This window comes from Gallinula chloropus (genome assembly GCF_964237585.1).
Source record: "Gallinula chloropus genome assembly, chromosome: Z".
Taxonomy (NCBI): Eukaryota; Metazoa; Chordata; class Aves; order Gruiformes; family Rallidae; genus Gallinula; species Gallinula chloropus.
This window is the reverse complement of record NC_140089.1, coordinates 86,350,834-86,376,819: the sequence shown is the minus strand read 5'-3', so window position 1 is coordinate 86,376,819 and position 25,986 is coordinate 86,350,834. Positions and strand designations below refer to the sequence as shown.

At 46.8% G+C, this 25,986-nt stretch overlaps 1 protein-coding gene across 1 annotated transcript in view; it reads left to right on the top strand.

Annotated features, from left to right (window-relative positions):
• Positions 1–25,986, top strand: part of LOXHD1 (lipoxygenase homology PLAT domains 1) — a gene marked incomplete at both ends in the record, with an annotated part of 161,360 nt that overhangs the window by 33,640 nt on the left and 101,734 nt on the right. The window contains 7 exons of the mRNA XM_084278544.1: positions 9,395–9,493; positions 11,016–11,164; positions 15,452–15,575; positions 17,783–18,033; positions 18,949–19,084; positions 23,202–23,362; positions 24,332–24,418. Coding sequence (XP_084134670.1) covers positions 9,395–9,493; positions 11,016–11,164; positions 15,452–15,575; positions 17,783–18,033; positions 18,949–19,084; positions 23,202–23,362; positions 24,332–24,418 — 1,007 coding nt within the window. The remainder of the gene's footprint in view (positions 1–9,394; positions 9,494–11,015; positions 11,165–15,451; positions 15,576–17,782; positions 18,034–18,948; positions 19,085–23,201; positions 23,363–24,331; positions 24,419–25,986) is intronic.

The window sequence follows — 25,986 nt, the reverse complement described above, 5'->3', positions numbered from 1 at the left end:
AGACCTAAAACTCATATATTTGAGCTGGGGATGGGGGCTGTGTTATTTCTTTCCTCAGCCAAGGAGGTTTGTGTTAAGATTTCACGGTTCATTGCCCAAAGTTTTGATGTTGGCTGACTTAAGACTTATGAGGCACCAACTTGGCTGTGGCTTGAGGAAATCCTTGAGGCAGCAGGTATTGATGCACATGCTTGACTTCAAGTCAGTGGCTAAATCCCTCTTGTCCCAATGGGATATGTGTGTCCCAAAGGGCTGGACTGGATCCGAACTGATGCTGTGGCCAATATTTCTCAATAATGTCCTGGCACTAGAAGCTCTGATAAGGAGCAGCATTTTGGATGCGAGGCACTGGTCGATGATGCCCTGTGGGCTCTGCAGCCTCATTTTATAAAGAAGCAGATACAGAGAGTGGGATTGGTTCCTCTCCAGTCTCCCCTGGGCTATGATTCAAAATGACGTGTTAAATTTTGGAAACATTCATAGTCAGAAAACCGAAAAGATAGTATTCCTGAGGACGCCAATGACGGGTGAAATATTAATAGGTGTTAGCTACTCACCAAAACTCCTTATTTACTCCAGGAATTGGAAGTGTATAATCAGCACAGCAAAATGCAGCTAAATATATTTATGAAATAAACGCAAGTTGTTTACTTTTGAAATATGGTGACTACCCCCTGTATTAAGGATGAGGCCTTGCTGCATGCTGAGATATTCAATAAACAAGGTTTGTAGAGGCTGTAATATTTTTTACTACCCAACTGATAACACTGGGGGGAAAAAAACCCTTTCATGCTATCTGGCACACTGAGTATCCAAAAATGTAATCTTTTTTTGTTTGTTTGTTTTTTCCAAAAAGTACGTCAGGTGGTCTAATAAGAATTTCACTCTCCCTGCAAACCTTTCCCATCTTATATCACCAGATCTAAAATGAGGCAGCTATGGATATTTTACTTGTAACATAATTTTGGTCTGTTGTTTTGCCTCTAAAGATGGTTAAAGGCGGTGAGAAACAGAAAGAAGCACTGGATGACTTGTAAAACACGGGGAAAAAAAGATGCACGGAAACAAGAGATTTGTAACTCCCATAAAGAGCCTCATGTTTTGCAAGAAAAAATTTTGGAGGAGCATGAGACATCTCCATGTGTGGCTGGTATATAGATCTGTATGTGTCCAACAGAAAACACATAGCATAGCACGTCTGGGATAATTTTGACAAATTATGTCAAGATACTCTAATTGTTTCAACTATCAGCCTCAAAATAAATCAAGTTTGTTTAAATATCTTATTTATACAGAGCAAGACTGAAACACAGTGAAAATGGTATGATTTTAAACAATATGGTAAAATTATTTCACTCTTCATTAAGAGCAGAAAAGTTTTACCCAAGAGGTTATTTTCAGCTGTTTCCCTGATTCTGATAGGAGCAGATCTATGGCTATAGGAAGCAGATGTTTCTTTCGTGAAATATCTGTGGTGGATTGTTCTTTAGGTTTCCTTTTTTAATTTTTCGTGGGCTCCCACACTAGGGCTGAACTGATGAAAAATAATGAGAAATCTTGGGGAATTAGAGGGACGAGGATTTCCACACAGCTGTCACAAAGGTGGGTTGCCCTGCGCTAAGCTCCATGCCTCTGCAACTAAACCGCTATTGTCTCTTGAGCAAGGTCATTTAAAGCTCACTTCAGAATGTCATCACCGCTTTGAAGTCGCGGTAGGAACATCAGTTTAACATATCCTACAAGCGAAGACTTCCTGCATGTGGTAGATTGCCTCTCACGGGCATTGCAGAGGGATGATCTGGGCTGAATCCTAATACAGGATTCCCTCCACACACCATGGCAGGGGGTTGGAGCTGGATGATCTTAAAGGTCCCTTCCAACCCAAAACCTTCTCTGATTCTGTGATTATTAACTGTTTTGAAGCATGCCTTGATTTCACGTAAAACCTGCAAGAAATTGGACTGAATTTTGTGGGGTCTGATGGGGAGACCAAGTAGCTGAATTCTTTACAGGAGGGTCATGAGGCAGCGGTTGAGGATAATAAAATATTCAGCAGAGAAAACATAATAATTTCATTTTTTTCCATGTGCTATGCCTCCTCAGGTGGCAGCAATCACATTTCTTCATTAGGAAGACGCTTTCAGAGAGGTCTTCTGAGACTAATGAGATGCTGATCTGGAGCGGCACCGGCCTTTGCATCCTTGGTGCTGCCCCTGACGACACTCATCCCAAAGCCAGGCAAAGGCTCTTCAGCACTGCTCCCCAGCTAATGCCATGTTTTGGCAGGGGTGCCACTGGCGGAAAGCGACATGAAACTCTTTGTTCATCAACACCCCCTGCGCTCCAAGCGTGCTTGTAATCTGCGTTTCTAATTTGAACCCTTGGCTTAAGGAGCTCATTAAGAAGCTCATTAAGAAAGATAGTTGTCAATCACTCTTGACAGAGATCATTTATTTTCAAGCTCTAAACCAACCTTTTAAACTCAACCCTTTCCTGGATGGGGGAAAAAAAAAAAAGAACTCATCCTTTACTGTGCTGCTGCTTTGTGCAAGAACAGGCCGTGCTTTGGAGGCAGAGCTCGCCCTGTTGAGCTCAGCAGGACTTCTCTGCTCTTACAGGGGTTGCTTCAGGTTCTCATTACGTCTTGCTCTGCATAGCTATCTCCAGGGTCCCTGCTACTGCAGTAGAGAGAGGTGTAATGATTAGGGCTGGGTGAGTTTTCTTCTCTGCAGCATTTGCAGAGGCTCCCGAGGTAGTGCTGTGAAATGCGGTAAGTCATCTCCACCAGAAGGCAGAGGGAAACTCATGTGGAAAAAGGGGGTGTTAGCTGGGTGGGATGGGCTCTTTCCCACTAAATTCAAATGTTCGCTGTGAATCGAGCGTGTTGGGAGGCCAGATCCCAGCTTGGTGCCTTAACCAGAAGCTGTGTGACTTTGTAAACTCCTGTTGACCATGAGGCCTAGGTGGCAGTGAGGGGTACGGTGCACCAAGTGACACACAGGAGCCTCTATTTCGGCAAGCCAGCCCTCCCTGTCCAGGAGAGATTTTGTCAGGCAGTTTCTGGTGGGCTGGAATGAGGGACTTATCCTGGCAGCAAGGAACTGAGGCATATGGACATTACACCACCTTCCTGCTCACACACAAATGGGCTGTGGCAGGCCAAGGTTGAAACAGCACCTTGCCCACAGACCTGTTCCCCCCCGCCACTCCCTAGCTGGCACTTCTTTTCACTTCGCATGAAAACCACAGATGCCTTTCTTTGCCAGCAGCAATTCAGAGGCAGAAGTGGTGCCTCTCCCTGGCCCTCCCCCTTCTCCCCTTCTGAAATCTGGCTGCTGGGCTGTGAGCTGCACAGGCTGGATCCTGAGCAGTGCCAGCTTTGGGAGCACTGTGAAAACAAGAAGGTGACTGCCGAAAGTCACCTCCTGAGGAGAACCCACCGCTGCCTAGGACTTTGACTATGAAGAGAGGTTACAGGAGCTGGGCTTGTTCAGCCTAGAGAAGAGAAGGCTGCAGGGGGACCTCATTGCAGCCTTCCAGTCCCTGAAAAGAGCTACAAACAGGAGGGGAATCAACTCTTTAGGGGCAGACAATGGCAGGACAAGGGTGAATGGACTAAAGCTAAAGGAGGGAAGGTTTAGATTAGATATTATGGGGAAGTTCTTTACAGAGAGAGTGGTGAGGGGCTGGAACAGGCTGCCCAGAGAGGTGGTGGATGCCCCATCCCTGGAGGTGTTCTGGGCCAGGTTGTCTGGGGCTCTGGGCAACCTTGTGTAGATCAAGGCCTGGAGGCTGGTGGTCCCGCCTGTGGCAGGAGGTTGGAGCTCTGTGATCCTTGGGCTCCCTTCCAACCCAGACCATTCTATGATTCTATGATTCTGTGATTAGCTCTCTGCTTTTAACCCAGCAGGCCTCGCTTCTGAAGGCTGTGACTTGTCTTAGCTGTTGGATGCTGTGCCACTGCCCTGCTCTGCTGGTGGGTCTTGCACAGGGAAGGAGGGAAAGGATGTCTAGCAGGGAATTCACTGTGCCTTCTGGGTCGTGGCAACTCAAGGTAACGAAGCGTGGTTGACATTGTTTCGTTCCCGACATCTCGCACGCCTGCTGCTGCAAACTCAGCAGCTTGTAGGCAAACACCTTGTCTAGTGCCCCAAATAATATTAGTGACATGATTTTGCTAGGCAATTCCATCCTGTGGTGTTTCAGGTGACCATGATATCACATTGCTAAATAAACAGTGTGAACAGATGAGCATCACATGGCTGAGCAGGTAGACAGATTTGCCTGGTATGTTTCTGTGCATTGTCTTCCATGGTTGGGGGCAGAAAAGAGATGGTTCTGGGACTGGAAAAAAAAACAAATGCTGGGCAATGCATCAGGATGGGGCTGCACCTCTAGGTCCTTGGGGTGGACATGGCAGCAGGGCCAGCCTAGATGGGATACACAGGAGGTAGGAGGGCTGCAAGCTCCATGCTCTTTGTCCCCCAGGAGCATTGTCAGGAGTGCCTGTAGCATCACAGCCCTTCACTGAAACAAGCCCCTTTGGTTCTTGTCAGAAAGAGCCTGGCTCTAGCCCACAGTGCAGTATCCATCTTCCCTCTCAGCCGCTGAGCACTGTGGCTGAGTTGATGAGTAGCAGGCAAGCAGCTCGACTGTCACACCTCCACTAAATCAGTGCGGTGGGGTCGTATCAGTCAGTGCCACCCCACTGCTTCCCAGAGATGGCATCCCGGCAACATTTCCCAGATGCCTTCCTGGGACAGCTTTGTGTGCGTCAGTGTGCTCGATGAGAGATGTCAGGGGGAGCTGGGCTGTCTCTGATGGAGCAGGCACCCAGCTGTACAGAAAAGGAACGTGCTGTAACCACACAGGACGTTTGTGCTTGTGTGTTGCAATGGGAAGGGGAAAGAAAGCAGAAAATAGCTAACTGCTCTTGCTACTAGATTTTTGCTAGCTGATTTGCTCTTGGCATCTTGCAGTGTGTGGCTCTGAAGCTGCTAATTTAGCTTCTAGGAAAGCTCCCCTCTCCGTGCCGGCGCTGCAGCGAGCCCCCACTGCTCGATGGAGTCACAGCTTTTACCAGCCCTACATTTCACGTGTTCCCGGCGCTAGGAGAAGCATTCAGAAAAAAAACAACAACAACAACATCAAAAATATCCAGGCAACATCTTGATCTCTGTTTCACAGATGAACTCAGAGCCATGTATTGAGATTTAGAGGAAAAAAAAAAAAAAAGCCAAGTGGGTATTTTTGAAAAGATGATGTTACTGTTTTAAATAATGTATGATTAAGGGCTTACAGAAGCGGGAACAACATCCACCCATGCTTAAAATGAAGAGTGCTTGACTTCAGCCAGATCTCTGCCTGGCTGCAATGAGAGCCTTTGCCTGCGTGCTTCTAGCAGCTGAATCCTGGCTGTCTATTTGAGATGTCGCATCCCTCTCTATTTAGATTTGCACATCCACCATGTAATTCTGTAAGATATGCTGATGTATGAAGCACAGAAGGACCCCTGAACAGAATGAAGAGCTCCTTTCGCTGCCGCAGCTGAGCACAGAATTGCTTGGAGAGGGAGAGAATGCTGGCAGAAATTCAGCATGGCTCAGGATTGATCCTGTTTGCTTCCTGAAGGAACTAAAATTGTCCTCCACGCAGAGCTGAGTGGGGCAGATAGTGGGGGCTGGCTGGAGTTCACACACCTTCAGAGCTGGGAACATAGGGAAAAAATTTAGGGGGAAACCTGGTGAGAACACACTGGGCGTGATCCTGTGGTGCAGGAAGCAGGGATGTGTCCAGACCTAAGTCAAATACCACTAGTGATGGTATTGGAGTAGTTTTGCCTGTGGACACACATCTGCAAGGAGTATGGAGAAGAGGCATACAAGCCCATGCCATGCACCCTGACCTTGCTTATATTTTATGAGACAACATTAACCCCTTGCAGGGCAGTGCCCTATGACTGCCACCAGCCCAAAATGATAACCCAACTTACTGCCCATCTCTACAGGCTCAGAAATCACCCCTGTCAAGGTGCTGACACTCTGACAGCAACTTTCTGTGTGTAGAGAGCCCATGGGAGCACTTGGTGTTCTAGACAGGTTGTCAAATGATGTAATTATAAACCTTACATTTGAAATACAGTGCCAGTGAAAAACCTTTCAGGGCATTTGATCTAGCAAATAATTTTACCAGGGTTTTGCTTGCTGACCGGATGTATTTCTGTAGAACCTGTACACCGTGCCCTTCCTGCCCTGTTTTGGTCACTGATGCTGACTGCTCTTCATTGGTGTGTTCTCTACACATCTTTGGTGCTTTCTGTGTGTTCAGGCATCCTTCTGGTCTGTACTTCAGAGGCACAGAGCCTGATCCTACAAGAGTCATCAGACTTCAGCTGCTGATGCTTGTCCTTTTGTGGATCTTTTCATCCCATCAGGTTCTGGCCCCTGGAAATGGAGGGGGCAATTAATCACTGACATCAGAATAAATATTCTACGGGAGGTGCAAGGAACTGCTTGATAAATGTGCCCTGTGATTAAAGATGCCGTGTTACAATGGGTCACTTTTAGTTAGGGCGGTTTAGTGGCCAAATGGGAGCTGTAAATTGCACCATCTCTTCCCTGGGCTAATGCAGATGAAATCCTCTGGTGTTGGCGTATGTCTAGCAGGTTGTTGGAGTTCTATGAACTGAAGCAAAAGAGTTAAAGAGAAGCATTGAGGCATTTTCTCCTTTGTCTGAGCTTGGCTCTGCCCTCCTCTTTCTTGTTATTTAGTGTTTATTGCACTTTTATCATTATTATTTTATTTGTAATGGCGTGTTTTGTGATGGGGCGCCAAGAATGTCAGCTCAATTTTTAGCCTTTTCAGAGCACATTCATTAAACCATGACAGGTGATTTTCCCTTCTGTTGGGGCTCTGCCCTTGTGCTCCTCACCCAGGGAGCTGAGCACATCGTTATGATTCAGGGAATGGCCTAACAACCGCTTTTCATACGCTTGCTCTCACATCCTCTGCCTCAGGGGAAGCATGTGCACCAAAGTGTCTGCCATCTTTTACAATAATTTTTAATATACACTGATTATGGAGGAGGAGGAGGCAGGTGACCTGCTCTGGGAGTGGTTACCCGGGGTTTGTGGTGATATTCCTGAGGGCGTTAATTTCTGGTGCAGGCTGGGAAGCTGAGAGAAGCTTCTTCCCTAACTTTTCACCTGCCAAAGGGGAAATGTTACTGTGGTGAGTTGACCCAGGCTGGGGACCAGGTGCCCCCCAAAGCTTCTCTATCACTGCCCTCGTCAGCTGGGCAGGGGAAAGGAGATAGAATGAAAGGCTCCTGGGTTTGGATAAGGGCCGGAGAGAGCACTCAGCAGTGACTGTCACAGGGAAATCTGAATCAGCTTGGAATAAAATCCATCTCATTTATTTTCAATCAAATCAGAATTAAGTAATGAGAAATAAACCCAAATCTTAAACCCCTCCCTCCTACCCTTCCCTTCTTCCCGGGCTCAACTTCATTCTCTAATTCTCTCCCTCCTCCCCCAGGAGCACAGGGGGACAGGGATGGGGGTTGGCATCAGTCCATCACACGCTGTCTCTGCTGCTCCTTCCTCCTCAGGGGAGGACTCCTCACACTCTGCCCCTGCTGTACCATGGGGTCCCACCCACAGTAGACAGTCCTCCATGAACTTCTCCAACATGATTCCTTCAGTTCTTTCTCAACTGCCCCAGCACAGGTCCCTTCCATAGGGTGCAGATCTTCAGGCCCACACTGCTCCAGCCTGGTATCCCAGCAAACCTTCTCCAGCATGGTCCCCTCTCTGCACACAGGCTGCAGGTCCTGCCAGGAGCTTGCTCCAGCACGGACTTCCCACCCAGTCACAGCATCCTTCAGGTGTCTCCACCTACTTCACTGTGGGGGTCCTCCATGGGTTGCTAGTGGATATCTGCTCTACCATCAACCTCCATGCTTGTTCCTCTCACATACTCTATCTGTTCTCTTCAGCTGCACTTGCACAGTTGTTCTTTTCCCCTGCTTAACTCTGTTATCCCAGAGGCACTACCACCATCACTGATAGGTTTGTCCTTGGCCAGCAGCAGGTCCATCTTGGAACAGGCTGGCATTGGCTCTATTAAACATGAGGGAAGCTTCTAGCACTTTCTCACAGAACCCACCCGTGTAGCACCCCCCTACTACCAAAACCTTGCCATTCAAACCCGAAACAGTTTCACACCATGAACTGTGGTACAGAAAGTTTTATTTCTGCAAGGAAGGTATGTGTGGCATGAGTTGTGCGTTTGTCCCTTTTGCAGAATCATCATACCTAGGACTCAGTAATACAGGATATAATAGATACTTTGTTGAGGGCATATATGATATCATGTGTGCTTCAGAAGTAGATTGTGCATCGATCTTTATGAGTATTGGTTTGTGTCCTGCTATCTCTCTTCAGAAGTGGTTCGGCACAGAGGATGTGGCACTAGATGCCGGTCACAGTTGAGTTTGCCTGCAGGAGCAAGGTAGTCAGGTGGACTTTGGAGGTAGCTTTGGGATGTTTCTCTTGTTTGCCCCAAGTATAGAGACACTGAAGGCCATGGGAGTTTTCTCTTTGGTTTTAGAAGAAGCTGAGCCCACCCTTGTTGTGTCCTTTAGAGCCATGTTAGACACATCCTGATGCCTCTGAAGAACTTGCTTCTCAAACTCATTGACATAGAAAGCGTGAAATGTTCATGGTGGGGTTCATCCACATTATTTTTGCATTTCTTGGTGCCCCACATGATGTAGCTGTGTAGCATCACAGTTCCTGGGTTTTACTCCTGTTTCTCCATTAAATGGAAAGGAGTAGTTTGGGTTTTTTTTTAAACTGTTCAGAGTAGCCGGGTAATCACCTTCGAATTTTTGTGCTCGTGCAGTGTGATTGACCTTTCCCTAAAATGCTTGTTGTTACCACACAAGCTCAACATAAACTAAGCTGCAAAAATAGCTCTAGGACGGCATTCGGACCAGAGGGGTCAGGTCTGAGCTTTGGCAGATGGCTGGCTCCGTAACTCACTTGATGTTCTGAAAGAGCAAGGCTGGTGTGTGGGTCCAAATCCCTTTAATGACCATGTATCAGCTTCAAAATTTGCACCTTCTTCTCATTGATTTCAACTTTCAACATCAAGGCCAGGAACTGAGTGATCTGCTCGCCCTGCCCTGAGCAGTGAATACTCCGGGTCGGAGCTCTGCCTCTAGATTTTGTTCCTCTTATGGAGGAGAGAAGGGGCTCAGTCTACCTGGAGCTGTGGTTCAGACACGCTTTCACCACCGCACCAGCACAGCCTCCGTTGGTCCGTACAATTACCGTTTGATTCAAGCCACTGAATTATTAACACACTGGGATTTCTGCCTCTCTCCTTGCAGTCAACAAATACGTGGTCCGAGTTTTTACTGGTGAAGTGAGCGGCAGTGGAACAGATGCGGATGTCTTCATTAATATCTTCGGTGAGAAAGGAGACACAGGTATTCAAATGCAAATCACTTCCTAAAATATTTCTTCCCGCTCCGCAGGCCTGCGATGTGAACAACACACAGCAGCAATCTGGCAAATGCAGAATAATTTGGCTGAGTGAAAGGCAGAACAAATGGTGTTGTTAGCTCTGGGGTTTCTCACATCCACGGCTTCTGGAAGCTGCGTTTGCAGAGCTGCAGTCATGGCTGGGCTGCGAGCGAGGCTGTAGTTACTTACCAGGAATAAAAACATCACCCTGAACCTGGGGAAAATGCGGATTAACCTGGCATAAAACAGGGCAGTAAGCGCCTGTCTGCTGAGGGATCCTACACCCAGGGGGTTTTGCAGCGAGAGCTGTCTGTCCCCTCTTTCTCTGGCTCTGGACTGGTAGTGTTGCCCTGCTAGTGTGGCACAGGTAGTGGCTGAGCCTGGCTGGCCATTGAGAAAGATAATCTAGCCCAAGTTTATATTACCTGGGTTTAAATTAAATTCTTCTTTTAAATGTAGGTTGTACTAGGAAATTAATTTTTAATTTTATTATTTTTTTTTAACTGAATAATACTACACTCCCTGGGTCATGCCATGAAGAAAGGTGGGCAGAAATTCCTAGACACCCAGCTAGAAAATACTCTTGCTTCTGTACTGCACCTATCCTGTCAAATTCAAGGGAAAAAAAAAAATGAGGTGATGTCTGCCAAGTGTCCTTGAGCAGATTATGAAACATAGTGGATAGGTCTCATCCTTGATTAATTCTCCAGACTTATACAAGGAGATTCATCTGATCTCACTGGAGATGTCTGAAAGTGGGAGTCTAAATCTAAGCTGGTTGTCCCAACACTCTGTCATATCTCCACAGAGAAATAACACCTCTAGAAAATGATTCATCCTTTTCTAAGGTAAGTGGGACGAATTGCCCTCTGACACCTTTCCCTGCACTGGTGTCTTGGGCAGATTCAATCCCGCTGGCAGCATTGCTTGAACAGGGACAGCATTGGTTGCAACTGGGTTCAGGGCTTTAATGCTTTTCATAAAGGCAAGCTCCTGTGAGATTAGGAAAAGGCAATATCCCTGGATTGGTCCTAATTTGAAAATAAATCCTCCCTATGTGGTGCTGCAGAGAGTCCTATGTCCTGAAACGTCAAAATCTGCTGCTTGTGACCAAAGCCTTTTTTAAAACAGTTTGGAGACTTTTTTAAAGACATTAAAAGTAAAAAAGAAACGTGGTGGTATGGAAAAAAAAAAGATGCAAGAGCCATCTGGATATATATTTCTGAAAAGTTTGAGAGCTGTAACTAACTGTGCCATTAGAATGAAAATCCTGGTCTTTTGTGTGCTTAAGACAAGGTACCTTTTTTATTAGAAAATAAAGTCCTCTGCCTTCACCTTGAATCCTGGTTGCAGAGAGCTGGTACCTGGAGAATATTTGATTCAGTCAGTGGCGACATTCCCAAGTATTTCTTCACCTACAAACACACACATGCCAGTAACACTTCCCTCCATGCTTCTCCTGTGTTTATTTTGTCTTCCCCTCAGGCGTGAGGAAACTGGACAATGACAAGGACAACTTCGAAAAGGGAGCGGAGGACAAGTTCACGCTCGATGCTCCGAATTTGGGAAGGCTAAGGAAAATTAATATAGGTCATAATAACAAGGGTGGCTCTGCTGGCTGGTTCCTTGCCAAGGTTAGTTACTCCTTGAGGTGTTTAATGTAAGCGTGGTGTGGGATCGGTGGCCTGACGCTGGGAGAAGTGAGGATGTTCACTGGCAGTACAGGTGCCTGGTTACTGAGAAAGGCTCAAATCAAGTTTTCCCCTTCCCAGAAGTGTCCTCTCCAGCACGGAGCTTTTTCTGCAGATCAAAGGGGTGCTGATGAAGTGCTGGCAGCAGCCTGGCGTGTGCCAGTGTGGTGCATCTCAATCAGCTGCTGCAGACCTAAATTGGGTAGATAGAAAACGAGGAGCACTCTGGGATCAGGTAAATTGTTGAGCATCTCAGGCAACTTTGTGGCAGTGAGAAAATCCAGTTGTTAGGACTTGAATTTGCCTGTGCTAATAATATTTCTCTGTCTCAGTCACTGCAGTTTCTTTGACAAATGAGAGGGAGTTCTCCAAGCGGGGTCCTCCAAGTCCCCCCCCTCATTCTGTTGACTTAACTCATTACCAGGACGGTAAAGATACCAGAGTCTTAAGAAATAGCTGTTGAGTCCGTTCATGCTGGAAAGACTTATAGCTTGGCCAAATTTAAGTGATTTATCATTGGCACAGCAAAAAGGATGTACCTGCCACAAAGACCCTTTTCTTCCACTCCCACTTTCCTCCTCATTTTAATCTCCTGCTCTAAGGTGTGAAGGTATTGCAGCTTTTAATGACGTGGTTGAAGGAATATTTTAAGAGGAGAACTCTGTGACTGTTGCAGTTTTGTGAGGCTGTGCTGCTGAGACGGTTTCTTTAAGCAGCAGTTTAGAGTTTTCTGCCAGCCTGAACTATAAACAACGAGCAATTCAGGGCCCAAGTGGCAGCCTGAGAGATAGTGAAGCGCCTCTGAGAATCACATACAGGAGAAAACAACCTGGAAGTAGCTGCATTTTGCTACTGGAGAAGGGAGAGAGAAGATGGAAGGAGCTGTGCAGACACCAAGGCTGGAGAAGGGTGGGGGAGAAGGCGGCCCAGGTGCTGGAGAGAAAGACGCCCCTGCAGCCCGTGGAGAAACCCATGGAAAAGGCCGAGACCCCACCTGCAGCCCGTGGAGGGGCTCCACGCTGGATGGAGCAGGTGGAGACATAGGGAAGACGCTGTGACCCTACACTGGAACAAGCTGCTGCAGCCATGAGGAGAAAAAGAGACACAGAGATGAGTGAGAGAGAGATTTGCACCAGAACTGGTTTGCTGGGGGAGGCTGGTGACCCCACAGAGGACTGGGACTCAGAGACATTGTGGTTTATGACTGCACCCATAGCAGAGACTCACGCCAGGGCAGCTGGTGAATAGATAAAGCCCTGGGGAAAGGATTCACATTGGAGAAGTTCATGGAGGACTGTCTCCTGTGGGTGAGACCCCACGGTGCAGCAGGGGGAGGGTGTGGAATGAATGCCTCCCCCACCTTGGCCGAGAAGGAAACCAACATGCAAGGGACTGACTGAAGCCCCATCTCCCAGTCCCTGCCCCTCCCTGTGCTGCGATCGGGGGGAAGAAGGGACTGAAATCATGACTAGAGTGAAGTCTGCTAACAAGGGAGCGGGGGGGGAGGTTAGAGGTGTCTTAAGATCTGGAAAACAGCTCATGAAGAAGTAACCGAGAACCCCATTTTTTCCCAGTCCCTGCCCCCCTGTACTGCGAGCAGGGGGAAGAAGGGAGCAAGATCATGGCTAAAGGGAAGTCTGCTTAGAATGGAGGGGTGGGGGGAAGGTGGTACCAGGAACCCCAGTTTCCCCAGTCCCTGCTACCCCCGTACAGCGAACAGAGGGGAAGAAGGGAGCAAAATCCTGACTAAAGTCTGCTAAGGAGGGAGTGGTGGGGGGAAAGTGTTTTAAGATCTGGTTGCATTTGTTTTAAGACCTGGTCGTGCTCTCAACTCGGGTTTCTTCACTGTTCTTTGTAGTTGTAGTGTAGTGTAATAGAGTAGTTTTTCTCTTCTTCGCTCTGTGTTGAGTCTGTTTTGCCCACGTCGATGACAAAGTGATCTCTTCCTGTCCTTATTTTCACTCCTGAGCCACTTAATATATATTTTCTCCCCTGTCCAACTAAGAAGGGGAGTAGTAGACTGAATTTGGTGGGCATCTGGCCTCCAGCCAGGGCTAAACCACGACAGTGACTCTTTCCTCTAATGTAATTTTCTTTCCTCTGCTGGTGTTGCTGAACACATCTGGCTTTAATCCACTGAAGATCTGACCCCAAATTTGTAAATCCTAGATAACGGGGTGGTTTGACGTAGTACAAACACAAATATTAGCACATGCTTTTCCACTATCACCATATGCTGCACTGAAAGTTACTGTTTTGGTTGTCAATGGACAAAGCAGAAAATTAAAACCAGAGCTGTTGTGTTCCCTGTGATAAATAGGTTGAATGACCCCACAGAAATGGAACCTTATTCTCACATTGCAGCCCTGAGTCCCTGAAGGGACCGACAGGAAAGCCGGGCAGGGACTGATTGTAAGGGCATGGAGCGATAGGATGAGGGGTGATGGTTTTAGACTAGAGCAGGGCAGATTTAGATGAGACATTAGGAAGAAGTTCTTCACTCTGAGGGTGGTGAGACACTGGCATAGAAAGGTGATGGAGGCCCCACCCCTGGAGACATTCAAGGTTAGGCTTGATGGGGCTCTGAGCAACCTGATCAAGTGAAGATGTCCCTGCTCACTGCAGGGGGGTTGGACTGGATGGGCTTTAAATGTCCCTTCCAACCTCACACATTCAGTGATTCTGTGAAGTCTGCATGACGTGGGTTTTGATGTTGGTTAGGTTGTTTAAATCCCAGCATCTGAAGTAGTGAGTAGTTGTGCCCGACACATTAATCCCATGTTCTGCCACAGGAACTGGTGAGATGTTTGTGATTAAAAGGCAGGTTTTTTCCTTGCAAGTTCAACTGACAGCTTGGAGGAACGAGCAAAACCATAGCCCAGTTATCTTCTACTGTTGGTGGATGTTTTTCTCTAATTGGCTCTAATCTTTGGGGACTCTAGCACTGTCACTCCTAGATGAACCTTCTAAGTATCATTAGAAGTTCTTCTCACATTTTCTGAGCTTTCAGTGTCACTTATGCTCAGAGCTGGTTTTCTGCCTCTAAATATATGCGAAGAAGAAGACATTAACATGAACCCAAAGAAGATCAGCATGTAGAGGGGAATCTGAGTGTTGATATTGCTCCTGAACCTCACATATTTTAGTCTCTAACACTCCAGCACAGAAGTGCTCTCCCATGGTGACAATCCCAGCCCTGGCAGACACTGCTGTCCATGTCTGTGGAGGCACGAGGAGAATCAGTGATGTTACAGGCAACAGCATGATGTGGGATTAGTGACAGGAGGGGAAGCTCTGGTTCCCAAAGAGAGTTTTCACAAATCTGACAGAAAGGACAAACTTCAGATCCTCCCTGGTCACTGTGAAGGCAGAGAAAAAGTGGGAATGGCTTTCTATTCCTATCAGTGAATTTTCTTTCTCTGATCTACAAGCCATGCAGACAAGTAGAGACTTTGATTTCTTTTCTGCCTAAAAATCTCCAGTACTCTTCACTCATTGTTTAAAATACTGCAGGGCCTCTATGGCAACTTTGGATTGTTGATAGGAAATGCTTCAGCAGGACATGCAAGAAACTTCAAGTGGGTTACATGCACTGGCTTGAAGGGGAAGATTGTTCCCTGGTTTGTGTCAGAAGAAATGTCTCTAGAGGAAGGACAAAAGCGAAATCTTTCCAAGTCAAAAACTATTCCTACCACAGGGTTTCGTGGCTGTCTTTGCAAAGGTTCCATCCTGGAATATCTGAGTGGGATAACATGACATTACTAGATCAAGCTGATCCAATAGTCTTGATTTGTCCTGAAATTCCTTCGTATTGTTTAATAACAAAGCTCTAAAACCAAGAGAGAAAGAAGACAGCCTGTTCCCAGAGCAGAACAAAGAGCTGTCGTTCAGCTGATGGAGAAGAGTAGCCAGCAAACGGGCTCTGGAGAGAAGGAAGACAGGCCAGCCAGCTGGTCTTGCTAGCAGAGACATCTGGTCTCATACACTGTGAGAGATACAGATTGAGTTCACTGGATAAAAAAAAAAAGAAAAGAATGAAGTCTGTTCTTTTACTAGCTGATTGTCTGAAATTCTGTGAGTACTAATTAGAGAGCAGAGAGGGACCTGCTTGGGTATTGATTATATTATGTATCAGGTGAGACATTAGGCTTCTACTCTTCTGTCACCCCTCTTGTAACACCTTTGCTTTTTCCATGTGTATTTTGTGAAGTGCTGCTTCTTTTCTTTTAGGTGATCATTGAAGACATTGGCAATAAATGTGTGTACCAGTTCCCAGTTGGACGCTGGTTTGCTTTAGATGAAGATGATGGAAAAATCCAGAGGGACATTCTTGTTGGAGGCACTGAGGCCACAGGTAAAGTCATGAGCTGAATCCAAGGTGGGAAATGCAGATACAAAGGCCTAATTAATACTTGTACCCATGGGGTTTTTTAGAAGATTGAATGCCTTGTGCTCAGGGATTCCTGCAGTGGACCATCTGCTGGTGACAGGCAGTTCTGTGTGGGGATCTCTGAACTGCCATCATATTTCCCACCTCCACATCTCACTGGTGAAACTGTGCAGTACCTACATGTTGATTTATTATCTGATGCACCAAGAAAAGGAGCTGATGGGCAAAGGATGAAAGATCTGGCTTTTACTTCAGCAAGTCACTCACCACCTTTCAGAAAGTGGACTGTTATTTCTGCAGTCACCAATGTGCCACACAGTAATGCATATCCATAGAATGATACAATGGTTTGGTTGGGAAGGGACATCAAACCCTAAACCCCTGCTCTGGACAGGGACACCTTCCACTAGCCCAGGGTGCCCAAAGCCCCATCCAACCTGGCCTTGAACCTTGCCAGAGATCCAGGGACAGCCACAGCTTCTCTGGGCACCCTGTGCAAGGTCCTCACCACTCTCCCTAGGAAAAATTTCTTCCTAATGTTCTTATGCCAATCTAGATCTCCCTTCCTACAGCTGAAGGCCATTCCTCCTTGTCCTATCACCACCCTCCCTGATAACCAATCCCTGATAATGAAGCTCTCTTCATCTTTCCTGTAGCCCCTTTAGATACTGGAATTCTCCTCTAAGGTCTTCCTGCAGCCTTCTCTTCCCCAGGCTGAACCACCCCAACTCTCCCAGCCTGTCTCCAGAGCAGAGGTGCTCCAGCCCTCTGATCATTTTGTACTTCAGTTTCTGGGCTGGGGAATTATGTGTCACTTTAGAAAAGAAGAAGGGTGGTGCCAAGCCCTAAAACTGGCTTTTTGATCATCCAATATGGTTATAGCCGAGACAACCAAAAGTTATGTCTCTGCTAAAAGCAACCTGGTTATAAAGTAATAAAACAAGTTACTACAAGGCAGAGGATTGTTTGGGCAGTGTTCTGCCTGTATTTATTTATTAGCACAGAGGTAAACACTTTGACTGTGCACATCACAGCTGTTCTTCACTTCGCTGCATGGTCTTCAACATCTGCAGCGCTCATACTCCTCCCTGCATGTGCAGGGGAAAACGGTCTGAGTGGATAGTCCTGACTGCAGGGCCTGTGTTGGGAAAAATTAGAGGGAGGCAAAGAAAAATATCTTAAGAAAATGTAAGTTGTTTACCAAGAGCTTCTCTTAGTCATTTACTATTCATCACTGTGCTTTTCTTCCTGCTTCCATGAGTTTTGTTGAAGATATATGCACAGTAAAACATGCCTGAATACAATTTTTGATGTAAACCTTAAAGAAAGAGAGGATTGTTTGGAAGACAGTGAGTTCTGAAATTTCTACTTTGTGCAAAGTCCTTAGTGAAATTTCCTGGTGATTTAAGCAAAGGAAGAACTTGGCTTGGACCCCAGCCATTTAATGCTTGCTCGCTAAAACACCATTACAGTTGTCTTATTTGATGCCATGATACAGCCCCAAGATAAACCTGTCAATTAACCTTTCTGAGGAGTAAAGCTTGTATGGGGAAGTGTTATCTTTCTTAGATCAACAGAGCTAGAAAAGAACCCAAGCAAACTGTTACGGATCCAGACTTCTTTTCACAAATATTTTTCTTAGTTCCAGCTGGGCCAGTACCTCTCCCAGGTCTTGCTTTCCTGAGATCCTTAGCTCATTGCAGTGGCAATGAGATTCTTTTTGGGCTTCTTCAGCAACTGTAAGCCGCTGACCCCATGTTGTCAGTTTTCTGGGTCTACAGGTTTTGCCACCACCTTTTAAAGCAGCACCTCTCAGCATCCTCTGAGAGGTCTGGTGCTTGGTACCTCTCAAAATCAAGGGACTGGCCTAGTTGCCTGTTCAGCTTTTTCACTTTCTTCACATAGTCATCACCAGATTGTGATTAAAAAAAACACCATGTGTTTTTTGAGTGAGTTTGTCACCACAAACACGTTTGGACAGTCTGAAGGTAGTGGTGTGTTTCTCAGGGGTACATGTAACACAAAACACCGAAGAAGGATGGCACTGTGTAAGTCAGGAACTGAAAAGGTAAGTGAGAAACAGAACCCAGTGACAATCCCATAAAAACTTATTATTCTCAGCCTTTCTTCCTCCCTTCTTTTCTTCCTAACCGAATTCCTGATTCCTTCAGGTATTGTCTACAACGTTGCTGTAGTGACCGGAGATATCAGAGGAGCTGGCACAAACTCCAAGATCCATGTGATCCTCCACGGCTCCAAAGGCTTAAAGAACAGTGGGAAGATTTTCTTGGAAGGAGGTGAATTTGAACGTGCCAGAACAGATCTCTTTAACGTGGAGATAGCAGCTCTTCTCAGCCCTCTCAGCAGAGTCACCATCGGGCATGATAATTGCGGTGTCAGTTCTGGTTGGTTTTGTGAGAAGGTGAGACTCAGTTGTCTGTAGACTGTTTCCTATTTATAACTTGAACCCAGCAAGCAAAAAGAACCCCTGCTGTTATTTGGATGACAATATCCCCTGTTTAACAAGTCAATATTATACATAATGCATGGTAGTAGCTGATTGCCTCAAAGGCACATTAGTTAGGTAAGTCAATCATTTGATAATTGGGTTGATTGCCCTGTTGCAGTCACAACTATAGAGATTATTGTCTGCTCAGAGCCAAAAGCACCTTCAGATGTTCACCCAAGGGGCCAAACAGAAATGCAGTCTTGGATTGTGCTGAGCAATCCAAAGTTATCATTCTTTCCTCAAGTTTTTTGATGCGGCTTTGGAGCTCGGGAAAAATAAATAATCAAAAAAAAACCCAAAAAACCCCAACCAGTGTCTGACCACAGCTGTTACTGGCAGCAATGGAGCAATATGTGATGTGAGATCTTGTACCAGATCAGCAGGAAGGTGAAGAGGGAGGCCGCTGCCTACCCTGAAGCTGGGAGAAAATGAGTTTCCCTGGAAACCAAAATAAGCTTAAGATGTATTTGAAGGAATTTTTTACCCCATGTTTCCTGCAAACCCTACTGTGCATTGGTGTGGTGCAGGACATATGTTGCACACTGACACAGTGCAGATTCCTGCAACCACACCGCATGTTCCTGTTCCCATTGGTGTTTTCCTGTTTCTTGGTTGACCCATTGTGGTATACTTGTGGAAAAGTGGGAATAGCAGACAGAATTGTGCAACCAGTCCAGTTCATGTTGGTCCAGAAAACCTGATTTGTAGAGCAGAACTAAGATCTCCAGCTCTGTCTTTGCCTCAGTTACTTATGTTGTCAGTATCAAGGTCCTGTGGGCTGCCAGCAACAGAATATTCAAACACACCTTCCCTGTCTTTTTTTCCTAGGTGGTGGTTTATTGCCCTTTCACTGGTATTGAGCAAACCTTCCCATGTGGGAAGTGGCTGGATGAAGATGAAGGAGATGGTCTCATAGAGCGGGAGCTCTACGAAATGGTTTCCCTGCGCCAGAGAAGACTGAAAAGTAGGTACAAGCTCCCAGCTGCTGCCTGTGGTGGCTTGCTCCAGCATGGGCTTCCCACCAGGTCACAGCCTCCTTCACATGCATCCCCCTGTTTGACCATGGAGTCCTCCACAGGTGGGATCTCTGCTCCCCATCATCTTCCATGGGCTGCAGGGGGACAACCTGCCTCATCATGGTCTTCTCCACAGGCTGCAGGGAATCTCTGCTCTGGCTCCTGGAGCACCTCCTCCCTCTCTTTCTTGCCTGACCTTGGTGCCTGCAGAGTTTCTCACATTTTCTCACCCCCTTCTCTGGGGGCAAAAACCTGCTGCTTGTGTGGGTTTTTTTTTTCCCTTCTTAAATATGTTACTCCAGAGATGTTACCACTGCTTGGCAAGAAGTGGGTCCATCCTTCAGCCGGTTGGTGCAGGCTCTGTTGGTCCTGGGGGAAGCTTCTGGCAGCTTCTCAACAGAAGTGAGCCCTGAAGCCCCTCCTCCTCTCCCCCCAAACTTTGTGATGCAAACCCAAAGCACCCTGTCCCTGTGCCACACACCCTGAGTGTCACCCATGCAATATGAGAGGGATCAGGTAGAGTGAATTGAGTCCTGCATGAGTTTTTAAAACATAGAATCATATAATGGTTCGGGTTGGAAGGGACCCCAAAGATCATCAAGCTCCAACACCATGCCATGGTCAGGGACACCCTCCATTAGACCAGGCTGCTCAAGGCCCCATCCAACCTGGCCTCTCCTTTGCAGACAAGCCAGGCTACATTTCTTACCACTACAGAAGCAAAACCTCCCTATTTCAGATGGATACAGACTGTCAGTGTAAGAAAAAGACAAACTTGGGGGAAGGCAGTAAGAAAACCCAAACTCTTCCAACTACAACTTTTATACTCTTGGCCTTGAGCGAAAACCGTCTCTTCCTCCTGTCCAGCTGCCAAGGAGGCACGTGAGCGCAGCATCTGAAGCCTCTTCCCTAGAGGGAGGCAATTGCTCATGTCTGTGGGGAGGTGCTGCCCTGTGCTGTGCAGGGCAGGGTACCAGCTTGTTCATCCAACCACGCACGGCTCCAGCACTCAGCCTCACTGGCTGCATTTTCACAGGATCAGAAGTTTGGAAAAGACCTTTAAGATCATTGAGTCCAACCATTCCTGTCCTATGCTAAACCATATCTCTAAGTACCTCATCTACCTGTCTGTTAAACACATCCAGGTGACTCAACCCCCTCCCTGGGCAGCCTGTTCCACATTTCTTCCACAATTCTTTCAGTGAAGAATTTTCCCCTCACATCTGCTCTGACCCTGCCCTGGCACAGCTTAAAACCATTTCCCCTTGTCCCATCTCCTGTCACCTGGCTGAAGAGACCATCGCCCACCTCTCTACAACCTCCTTTCAGATAACTGGAGGAGGTGATAAGGTCTCCCCTCAGCCTCCTCTTCTCTAAAAGACTTTTTGCACCAAGCAGAATGGGTTGCTGCTGTCTCGCCTGCTCCAGCACGTATGTGTAAGAGCAGAATGTTTTAATTAGGATAATAGATACAGTTTAATCCGAAAGCTTCGTGTGGGCTCCTGCTTAAACAGTAGTTCATTTAAATAAGCTTTATCTAAATGTTAGTCAGTGTTATAACCACATTGCACCTCCGACTCTGTCCGTTTGACTAAAGCATCTGCAACCTTTAACCCTCCATTATCAGCTCTGATTGTTATTGACAGGCTAATTCCCCCGCTGCCGCAGTGCAGGAGATAGACAGAGAGCATTAGCCTTGAGAAATCTGTGACCTTTAGCTGCCAGATTATAGAAGTGTAAGACTTGAAGTTAGAAAAGACCTATTATGTCATCTTGCCTATCTCCCTGTGCATGCAGGACCGGCCCTTTCTGTAGAGCTGATCAAAGCTTGGTTCAATCTCACTTCGGGTATCCATGGTGAAACGGCTCCCTGTGCAGCGTTTGCAAGCTGTTTCCCCAGCGGATGTGTAGCTTGTGTTTGTTCTCAGTGTTTCTTTTTTTTTTATCACCCCTTCCCCCCACCTTAAACGTTATCCTGGAAGCTGTTGTGTCAGGTCTAGCCCTCCCTGGTGTTTGTACCCCGGGGAATATTTGCTCTGGCTCTGAGAATTTCCATACTGCCCGGATCCCCTGATGTGAGGGGATAGGAAATGGGGGGATGCGCCCAGTGAGTCTTGGGATGGGCATTTGGGGAGCAGCCTGGTCTCCTCTGGCAGCTGCAGACCTAGCTCACCCACGTTTCTCCCTGTGTGGTTTCTCCCTGACATCCCTGTACCAGCATTTAATTCTGGTACAAGTTTCTCTTTCCCCCCTCCCTGCATGCATCACTGCTCTTCTTCCCTTCAGCAGGAGGTCAAGGAGGCCAAAACAGACAGATGAGAGAAGCCTCTGGTGTCTGGATTGCCCTTGCTCTTTTCCCCAGGGAGAACGTCGCATGCTGTATGCAGACTTGCCTTAGCTTAATTTCTGGCCTGATAAAGATTGCTGGTGCTTTTCAAAGGGGAGTGGCCACCAACATTTTGGATATTATTAAAACAAGGGGAAAACTTTATCTAAAAGAGCACTGCCTCTCCACCCTAATTCCGTGAGTATGTGTCGCCTGTGCTCTGCAGCCCAGTGCTGGCTGGATCAGTGAGAATCTAATTTATATGCATGTCATCGTGTTTTCATATCCCACTCTGGGCTCTGAAGGTCGAGCCACCGCTCGTGTGGGCCCAGGCGTCCCGAAAGGGGTAGCAATTCTTTCCTTACGATTCGTTAATAATTCAGTTGACGCCTGAGTCAGGGAGGAAAGCTGCTCCCTCTCCTGCAGGTGCCGCAAGGCCTGCAGAAACCAAACACCTCATTATCAGTAAAGAATGCAGATGAGGGGCTCTTCAGAGGATACAGCGTCACCTCGATGTGTGTGACCAGCCTCTGGTATGAAAACCAACGAGAAGGGGCAGCTCTTAACAGTTGAGATGCTGGGTGAAGACATAAGAGAGGAAGATTAGCCCCAATCTTCGGGCACGTCGCTGAGAGTGACACAAGCACTAACTGAACTCAGGAAGGATTTGGGCATTTAAATAATTTAAAAACTTTTGAAAAATATCTGTGCAGGGGACAGTATTTCCCTGGCTTTAAAATGGGCCTTGGAGCTGGAGTTGTAGGTGATGGAGAGCTATACTGAAACCACAGAGGTGGAGCACACCCCTGGATTACCCTGTTAGTAATGTATGGTGTTGAAGAGTATTCTGGGCTCCATGATGACATCCTGGGCTCTATCAGAAGAGTGGTATTCAGCAGGGACAGGGAAGGGATTGTCCCTCTCTGCTCTGCCCTCCTGAGGCCCCGGCTGGAGTCCTGTGTCCAGAGCTGAAGCCCCAATACAAGAAAGATGTGGGGCTTGGTGGAGAGGGTTTGGAGGAGCCATGTAGATGATCAGAGGGCTGGAGCAGCTCCCCTACAATGAAGAGAGGCTGAGGGAGCTGGCCTTGTTCAGCCTGGAGGAGAAGGCTGCAGAGGAACCTCATTGCAGCCTTTCAGTCCCTGAAGGGAGCAGAGAAACAGGAGGGGAATCAGCTTGTTCAAAGGGCAGACGATGGCAGGACAAGGAGGAATGGACTAAAGCTAAAGGAGGGAAGGTTTAGATTAGATATTTGGGGGAAGTTCTTTACAGAGAGAGTGGTGAGGTGCTGGAACAGGCTGCCCAGAGAGCGGGTGGATGCCCCATCCCTGGGGGTGTTCAAGGCCAGGTTGGATGGGGCCCTGGGCAACCTTGTGTAGCTCCAGGCCTGGAGGTTGGTGGCTCTGCATGTGGCAGGGGGTTGGACCTCTGTGATCCTTGGGGTGCCTTCCAACCCAGACTATTCTATAAGAGTATAGCTTACCTGGAAAGCAGTGACTCATGGTTTTTCTCACTTTATTTTAAATGGAAACACAGAATTATATTTCCAGGCAATCTGATTCCTGGACATTATGTAGAAGCCAATTATATTTGTGCAGAAAATGGTAAAATGTCCCAGTCTTCCTTTGTACCATCCTACCCTGTCTACCACCCAGGAGAACGAATGATAATTATGTTTTTTACCAGGACACCTTTAAAAATTACTTTTTAAACAAAATGTCTTGAACCTTTGTTTGTAGAAAGCCCCTGGTCTCTCTGGATCTGGACAAGTGACATTAAGAATGCAGGGACAGATGCCACCATCTTCTTCCAGATTTATGGAGACAAGGGGAAGTCAGATGAGATGAAGCTGGACAACAATTCAGACAACTTTGAAACTGGACAGACTGACAAGTTCATGGTATGAATTGCATGCTATTGGTAAATTTGCATTGGTATTTTCTTTTCTGGGGCACAAGCTTCAGCCCTGTACTGAAAACCCGTGGTATGAGATCTTTACCTCATTAGATTTTTCTGAAGTGAAGGGGAAGACATTCAGCTCGATGGTGATGCAAATTATTTCCCTATGTGTGGCTCTGGTTTGCCTTCTTCAGACTGGTATTAGGCTGGTGTTCCCGGTTGCTCAGGTGGTGATGACATCTAGTCATGGTGGTAATGAGTGCCACATCTCCTTTGTGGGTCCTGAAGATGAAAGTGGCCCCTGCTGGCAAAGCCCACTCCTCTTATAGACTGCTCCACTTGTTTAGACCATGCCCCTGTAAAATTAATAATTTATCTATATTTCTCCCAGTGCCTAAAATGGTCACGAGCCATTTAGTGGAGAATTAGCAATGGTGTTTCCTCTCCTTGGCTATCTGGTCTTGGTGATCAGCTTCCTTGGAGGATGTGGAGCCTCCATGAAGTTACAGGCCTGAGCTCAGCAGTGTGTTGAATTTAGGAGCAAATGTGTTCAAGACTTAACTATGGACTAGTCAGAGAAAAAACAATTGAGAAACAAAGGATTTTAGTGCATGTCTGTAGCCAAAGTCTGTACCCCCTTTAGATGCCTTCTGAGGAAGAGTGGCTGTGCTTCACAGACCCTGAGAAAGAGCTGAAGCTTAAAAACAGACTCTAGTTCTTACTGGGAAGAACTGTTTCAAGGATCTCTCATGTTCAAAAGTGTCTGGGTTCAACATGTAAGTTCTCCTCTCCTGAAAAGAGAGGCATCAAACTATCTTTGCAGAGCAGGGTTCATTGCTTTTAAAGAACATTGTTTTTTCATTTCATTTTTTTTATTCCTCTCTGATTTGGCCCTTAAGTGGTGTGCTTTCTGTGCATGCTTTGCTGACTTACAGAAATGGATAACACACTTTTTTCCTCCCCTCTATAGATTGAGCTCCCTGATCTGGGCACATTTTATAAGCTTCGGATATGGCATGAGAAAAGAAATCCCTTTGCTGGCTGGCACCTAAATAAGGTGAGAGGACAGCAAGAGGAAGGTAGACATGGAGATCCAGAATGTTGACAGAGGTGTGCACTGTCCATCCTGGGCTGCTGCATTCCTCGGCTGAGTTTGATGTGCAGTGGTGAGAGGTGCCTCCTTTTACAGGTGGGCTGGTTGAGGGGTGGAAGTGGAAATCTTACGTGAAAATGGGATGGGATGAGAGTGGATTGTAGTGTTTGCAAAAATATGTGGGGAGAGGATTTGGAGGGAATTCCTTCTCTTTCCTGTCCTTCTCAGTTCAGCCCAGTGATGCATGGAAAATGAGCATGGGAAGTGGTGGCTCCCAAGAGCCCCAGTGATGGGGAAAAGCACATTTCCCTGTACTTCCAACACTGTAGTCCCCCCTCACTGCAGCCAGTGTTTTTGTCCCTTGCTCTTCAGAAAGCTTCCTACTCAGACAACATCACTGTACAGGGATGCAGACCCACTCCTATGGCCTGTTTAGGCTGGTCCTAACAAAAATCTGATTAAGGTAGAGACCTGTTGTATGGTGGAGCATAAACTGCCCTGGAGTGCTGAGAGCCCCGTGGCAGGAGATGAATGCTTGCAGACTGGATGAGCCCATGGAGACTTTGCAGAAGAGACCGGACTGTGCTGTTTGGGGAATGAAGAGGGTGATTTGCTTGGTCTTCAGTCCTATGTCCTTTTTTCTACCAGCAATGATTACTGTGCTGTCAGCCCTCACCGGAGTCTGGAAGGCAGCAAGTTCATCTCTTAAGTTTCACCCATGCTCCTGCAGAGCTTGGAAGATGTTCTCTGCACTTAAAAAATGCGGGTTTTTTGCTGTGCTACCATACCTAACTGTGATAATAAATCACAATTTACCTCTTGGAGATGTTTCACATGTGCCTCTAACATGCTCTGACAGATTCTGCTCTCCTGCATTGTCAGGAAACCATGAAAGCATATGTACCCAAATAGCCCGAGGTCATCAAGTACTGCTGTCCTCACTGTCTGGTGGTAGAAGGTGTCTGGCTGTCATCCTTATCAAAGAGAAAGTGCTGGTCAGACCTTGGGCCACTGCAATCATCTCTATTGGCTTGTTCACAGATGATGAGCAAGAATGGTTAGATCTTGCATAAGTATATGTTTCCTTGGGCTGTTCTCTTTTCCTGCACAGAAATTGTGTTCAGGGAGAACAAGAGAGATCTGACAGTATGTCTAGGATTCACTATGGGCCAAACTGCCTAAGCAATCCTGGTGAAGATATATTAAATCAACCTGACTGCGTACGGCTTGTTTTCTGGATGCATCAGCCTCATGGCACATGAATCCCATCACTTGTGCATCCATATTAGCATCTACGAACTTAGATGATAAGTGCTTTGCTCCATTCCTCACACATTTCATGCCCACTTTCCTTCATGTCAGGGCAGGCTTCCATTTTGTATTCCAAGAACACAAGCACAGCCATACTGGTCAGGATGAAAGTTCCATCTAGCCCAGCATCCTCTCTCCTGTGTCACATCCATACATGATCAGAGAACAGTATGAAGAGGATAAGCACTCGTGATGTTTCTCTTCCAGTTTTCAAATATTTC